The sequence below is a fragment of the Lonchura striata genome, chromosome 13 (assembly GCF_050655825.1).
Source record: "Lonchura striata isolate lonStrDom1 chromosome 13, ASM5065582v1, whole genome shotgun sequence".
Taxonomy (NCBI): domain Eukaryota; kingdom Metazoa; phylum Chordata; class Aves; order Passeriformes; family Estrildidae; genus Lonchura; species Lonchura striata.
Genome location: NC_140715.1, coordinates 19,592,613 through 19,598,612, shown reverse-complemented (window position 1 = coordinate 19,598,612; position 6,000 = coordinate 19,592,613). Strand labels below are relative to the sequence as shown.

General features: G+C 53.3%; 1 protein-coding gene across 6 annotated transcripts in view; it reads left to right on the top strand.

Annotated features, from left to right (window-relative positions):
- The first annotated feature begins 265 nt into the window (after positions 1 to 265).
- Positions 266 to 6,000, top strand: part of PWWP2A (PWWP domain containing 2A) — a 44,208-nt gene continuing 38,473 nt past the window's right edge. For 5 of the 6 annotated variants that reach the window (XR_014958358.1, XR_014958357.1, XR_014958355.1 and 2 more), the window contains exon 1: positions 266 to 943. Coding sequence is in view for 3 of the 6 variants with exons in the window: in XM_085591612.1 (XP_085447738.1) it covers positions 288 to 943 (656 nt within the window). In the remaining 3 variants the exon portion in view is untranslated. The remainder of the gene's footprint in view (positions 944 to 6,000) is intronic. The other variant, XM_031506042.3, reaches the window with a different exon arrangement.

Sequence of the window (6,000 nt, the reverse complement as noted above, 5' to 3'; positions counted from 1 at the left end):
CTCTCCGCCAATCAGATAGCGAAGCGGCCCCACTAGCCCCACCCCCGTAGCCTCTAAAGCGTTAGACCACGCCCCCTCTTCCCCTTCCTGGCTCTGCACTGAATGAAGCCCCCGCTGGCCAACGAGAAGTTCCCGCGGAGCTGGATGGACAGGCGGCCTGTCCAATAGAAGCGCAGCATTGCGGCGCACCCGCCAATAGGGCGCCGTCTGCGGGCGCGGGGGGCGGGCTCTCCCTCCCCGCGGGCCGTGGCCGTCGCTCCCGCTGCTGGAGGGAGGCGGCGGAGAAAATGGCGGCCATGGCTGCGGAGGCGGCGGCGACTGCGGCGGTGCCGGGGGACGGCGGGGCCGGCGAGGCCGAGCCCGAGATGGAGCCGATCCCGGGCAGCGAGGCCGGCGCGGACCCTCTACCCGCCGTCAGCGAGGCCGTGGAGTCGGCGGTGCCGGATGGCGAGGAGGCCGACGGCGGCAAGGCCGAGGAGCCGCCGCCGGTGCAGCGCGCCCGCAGCCCCGGCGGGACTCGCGAGCCGGACGCGGGGAGGACGGAGGAGCCGCCGCGCAGCCCGGGGGTGGAATCGCCGCGGGCCGAGCCCCGCGCAGCGGCGCCCAGCCCGGGCTGCTCGGAGCCGCCGCAGCCCTGCCCGCCGCCCGAGCCGGCCCGGGAGCCGCCGCAGCCCTGCCCGCCGGCTGCCGGGGGCTCCGCGGGGCCCGGGGAGGAGCCGCCCCGGCCGGAGGAGGAGGAGCCGGATGCTGCCGCCGCCGCCGCGCCGGAGCCCGAGCCGGCGGTGCCCGCGGCCCCGGGCGGAGGGGAGGCGGAGGTGCCGGCGCTGCTGCCCGGCTCCGAGGTGCGGGTCACCCTGGACCACATCATCGAGGACGCCCTGGTGGTCTCGTTCCGGCTGGGAGAGAAGCTTTTTTCCGGGGTCCTCATGGACCTCTCGAAAAGGTGAGAGCTCGGGGGGAGCCCAGCCCGAGCCCCCCACCCAGCGCCGAGCCCGGGAGCGCTCCCGGAGCCGCCGGGGGCGGGATGGGGGCGGCCCCGCCGGGAGCCTCGTGGGCTCTGCAGCTTCGCTCCCATCCCATCCCATCCCATCCCATCCCATCCCATCCCATCCCATCCCATCCCATCCCATTCCAGCCCTCCTCGGCCCCTGTCCTCCCCGGGCCGAGCAGCTCCTGCCCCCGCGTCCTCCCCGGGAAGCGGACCCGCAGCTCCTGAGCATCCTCTTCCTCCTCTTCCTCCTCCTGGACCCTTCCAGCCGGGGGTGGGCAGGACCCCCTCGGGTTGGGAGAGGCAGGAGAGGGGCGAGCACATGGGCACAGCCTTTGGGCTTGGCCGGGGCTGCAGCAGCATCCCTGTGTGCCGGGAGCAGCACCCGAGCGCTGAGCGTGGCGTTTATTCCCCTCTTTGTACACAATCAGAAATCTGATTGCCCTCTTCCTTCGCCCTTACATTGCCTAGGTAACCTTCTTTTTCCGGAATAATGGTTTTCCAGCTAGGCTGTTGTAGTTGTTAATTAGTACTGATTGCTCCTTGTACGCAATGAACGGGGTGAAGTTTCATGGTTCTTAAATAGCCTTGTGGACGGGGGGGATTTTAACGTGTCTCTGAATAAGTTACCAGACAGCAGGGTTTGGGGTTTGCTTTTTTTCACTGCCTTTCAATATGAGAAGCTCTTGGGAGACCAGAAATCATGGTATCTTACAAACAATCCAGGTTCTATCAGCAGGTGAAAATACTTCTTCGTCTTAGTGTTTTTTTTCTAGACGTGTAAGGACTCTGCAAGTTCATGAGAGAAGAGTGAAATTTAAGCAAGGTTATTATTTAAAATAATCGGTATGCAAAATATGCCGCAATTTTCTCCCCCAGATTTAAGCTGTGTGTGGATATATATCTTTTATCACTCCTTTTATGTTGTTAGTAGCTGTTCAGCAACTTCGTGGAATATTAATATTGTCGGTGCTCTCTAAAAGGAGGATTGTGAGGATCAGCACTTCTGGCTGTGAGGCTGGGATTTGACACAAAAGGCCTTGTCTGACCCCCAAGTTTTGGATAATGTCAGGGAGTGACGTTTTCAGTCTGCCACTTGATGAGGTGTGAAACGCTGAGCAAAAACTCCAGCCACTTAGTGGGGTGAAACAGTGTCTCAGATCCGGGCAGGAGGTGACACAAATAAGATGTAATCCTGGGTAGCACGGATTCTTTTGTAGGTTTGAAGTTGTCCCAGCAGAATGCCATGGTTGCCCTGGGCTGGAGGGTGACAAACCCTCTGTTTCCAGGAGTGCAGGAGAATACCAGCTTCTCCTTTTCTCCTGAAAGGGATCTTGTCCTCCTAAACACACCCTGGCCACAATCACCCCACGTTTTCCCAGGCTCTTGTGCACTGAGGAGCCTCTGGCAGGCAGCAGATCTGCAGCCCTTTGCAGCAAAAGTCTTTTTGCAGGCTGGCTGCTGCTGCTGTGCCTTGGTGGGAGCATCTCCAGCCTCCCTGGGTCCAAGCCCAGCTCCTGGGACAAAGCTGTGCAGGGGGAGCTGTGGAAAAGCCATCCAGGGAGGCTGGGGCTGGCCCTCCCAGCTTCTCTTGGCAGTGGAGCTATTCCTGCCTTCAGAGATGCTTCTGCATGGAAATCCAGGAGGGGAAATTTAAATTCTCAAGGCTGAGCTCTGCGGAGGGCCTGGACAAGAACTGAGTTTTGAGACAGAAGGGCTGTATTCATGGGCTGGTGACAGCAAAACGTTGGTAGATAACAGGGGTGTCTCTTATCAGTTGTCTCAGAGCAGGAAATGCAGTGAGAAACAAGGTCTAGAAATACTCCAAGAACTTCCTACCTCTAAGAAATGGAAGCATTATTTAAAAAAGTGTTGCCTGTATGTCCAGCAATTCCATTTTATCACTTCTATGGTGACTAACAGGTGATGTTGTCTAGGTGTCAGCTTTTCCTTATATCTGCTTATTTGTGTTTGCTGTAGCAGCACCTGGACTTGCAGAACATGAATATTTTTTCACAAACTTCCTTCTGTGTCTGTGGTAGGCCCTGGAATTCTTGTCATAAGTTTTTCCAGTGGACCAAAAAAAAAAAAAAAAAGAAGGGCAGGACTAAATGAAAACCACCTAAATTCCATGCATTTGCATGACAACAGTGGGATTTCCAGCATGGGAGATGGGTGGTTGCTGAAATCTGTCTCATTCATATGCATGGGAATAATCTCAATTTTCCTAATGCCAAAGGGATCAATATTTTAAGACTGACAGTTCTTACTAAGTAAAAGTGACAATTTGTATTAGAATTTACTCATTGGGTAGCTTCCAAAAGTGTCTGTGTTCACTGTGTGATCAGAGGGAAATAATTCCTGTTCCTTTTTGGATCTTAATTTCTCTTTCCCCTCTGCACCCTCCAGAGCAGTGAAGGTGCTACTTCCATACAGTACTAAGGAGAGCAAGTTTAAGTGACTGTTTGAAAAACCTGTTCATTGTGTTGTTTTTGTCTTCTCAAGTCACGTTCTGAATTACTTGAACTCCACAATTAAAGAAAAGCAAATATATCCCCATATATTTGTAATTTTAAAGGGTTTTTTGGCTGTTTTATCTCTTTTTCCATTGTTGGGATGATGCCCTAACTTTGCATTTTATTCTGGGTGACTTTGATGTGAAGTCAGTGATCTTTGTATGAAGGGGCTGATTCCCTCTCCCACCCCTGTAAATGGGATATCCCCTTAGGAGTTTGTACCATGAGCCCCAGGCTGTGGGGTGGCCTTTACTCCTACTTTTACTGGGGGTAAGGAAGCACAGGGAGATTTGGAACTCAGCAGAAAGCAGGAACCCAGACCTGCTGGGTGCCAGATCCATTTGTTGTGCAGTAAATCCTCTCTGGGGAGGAGCAGGTCCCCACTTTGGTTACTCTGAAGGCTCATTGCACAAATGAGGGATGTGTTCCTGCTGTTAAACTTCAGCAGTGCTGCTGCCATCACCTTTTCAGTGCTTTCCTGCTGCAAGGGTGAGATTCTGCTGGGGTTCCTCGGGTGGATGTGCCTGATGTCTCTCCTCAGGGCAGAGACAGAGAACAGAGCAGAAATGGTTGGGGAAAAACTCGGCATATCCAGGGCTGATCCCACAGCATGGGCAGCAGGAAATGGGGGATTCCTTCCCTGCTCAGGTGAGACCCCACCTGCAGAGCTGCTCCAGCCCTGGGCCAGCACAGCAAGGAGCTGCAGAGATCCAGAGGAGGCACCAGGCTGCTGAGGGGACTGGAAGGGGCATCCTCCCTATGGAGATGGACTGGGAGAGCTGGGAATGCTCATTCTGGAGAGGAGAAGGTTGTGTGGAGACCTCACAGCACCTTCCAGAGTCTGAAGGGGCTGCAGGGGGGCTGGAGAGGGAACTTCATCAGGAACTGGAATGGCAGGACAAGGAGAATGGGCAGGGCAGGGCTGGGTGGGATATTGGGCAGGAATTGTTCCCTGGCAGGGTGGGCAGGCCCTGGTACAGCTGTGGCTGCCCCTGGATCCCTGCAGTGCCCAAGGCCAGGCTGGACAGGGCTTGGAGCACCTGGGACAGTGGGAGGTGTCTCTGCAGGGTGGCACTGGATGGGATTTAAGGTCCCTTCCAGCCCAGCCCATCCTGGTTCTGTGGGGTTTAAAGTCCCTGTGAGCTGCCTATGGCTGGCATTGCTCTCTCCCTGGTTGCTCAGGGGACAGGAGATGTCCATCCCACCTGCTGGCTCAGGGTAAATCCTGCTCTGCACCTGGAGGAAGTAGGTGGGAGGGAAATACCTGAGAAGTGTAGCATTTGTAAATCTTAAAATACAGAATTAAGAAGTTGTGGTTTTAGTTTGTTTGTCTGGAGAAAGGATAATTATTTCTGTGTGGGTTTTTTTCACTTTCCTAAAGATTAGGGGAGAAGGGGGGATTAAATTTATGTTCTTTTGTTTTGCCAACAGTCAAGACTTGGCCTTTTTACTGCTTTATCATTTAACTGAAAATTTTCCTTCTAATCCTGCAGATGTGAGGGACATGTGTCTTGTCTTCTCTAAACCAGTTTCCTTCTGACTTGTGTGTGTTCATAATAGATCTTGAGAGAGGGAGAGAGCAAAAAGTTGTTTTGTGACCTAAGAGCCTTGGTTAGATATCCAGAAGATGTGCAGTGTGTTCCTAGTTGACATATGTTTGAAATTATGTCTTTATTGGGCCTTAATTATGGAAGATAAGGAAGGACTTCCTGCACCAAGGTGTGCATGAGGTGTATGATGAAAATAAACTTTTATAGGCAATTTGCAATTCTTACAATCCCAGAAGCAGTTTTCAGGTTCAGCACTGACACTTGAATCCTGTGCTTTTCCCAATTTGTTAATTCAGCTTCTACTGCAGGAGAATGGTGTGAGAAGGAAACAGCAGAAGCCTCACTTAAAAAACGTGGTGCATTTCTCCCTGCTCTCGTTTAGTAACCAGGGACAGCAGGTGCTCATCCTTGTCTGGGGAAGGACTGGGGTTTGTAGGAGGCCTCGTGTTCTGTGATGCACATTCTCAACAGGAAATAAATATCTGAGGCTCAGGGTTGTGTGTTTTGGTTTATTTTATTTTAGAACTTGCACTGTGTTCCCAGGGTGTCCCCACACCTCGTCACCTGCCCTCTTTGGAGTTCCTCAGGAGCCCAGAGGAGCTTGGTGAAATTCTGGCATTTAAGGAGCAGCCCCAACCCTTCTTTGACATTTGTTTTTGTTAACCCTAGAGCATGGGAAGCTCAGGTGTAATGACAGTGTGGTTAAGAGAGTAATTCAGGTGTCGTTAGCTTGTGGCTGAGAGAGGTTTTATTTAAGGGGGTCAATACCCTCACTTAGAGGGTAGGGTTAGAACTAGGGTCTGGATTGGGCCTCAAACTCCCCTTTCCTGAAGGAATCTGTGGTCTCCTGTTCTTTGTTGCTCTGGGATGTGACAGATGATGGTTGACCTGTCCTTCCTTCTGGAATTCTCTCTATTCCAGCAGCATGGCCTGTCCTGCTTGGCTT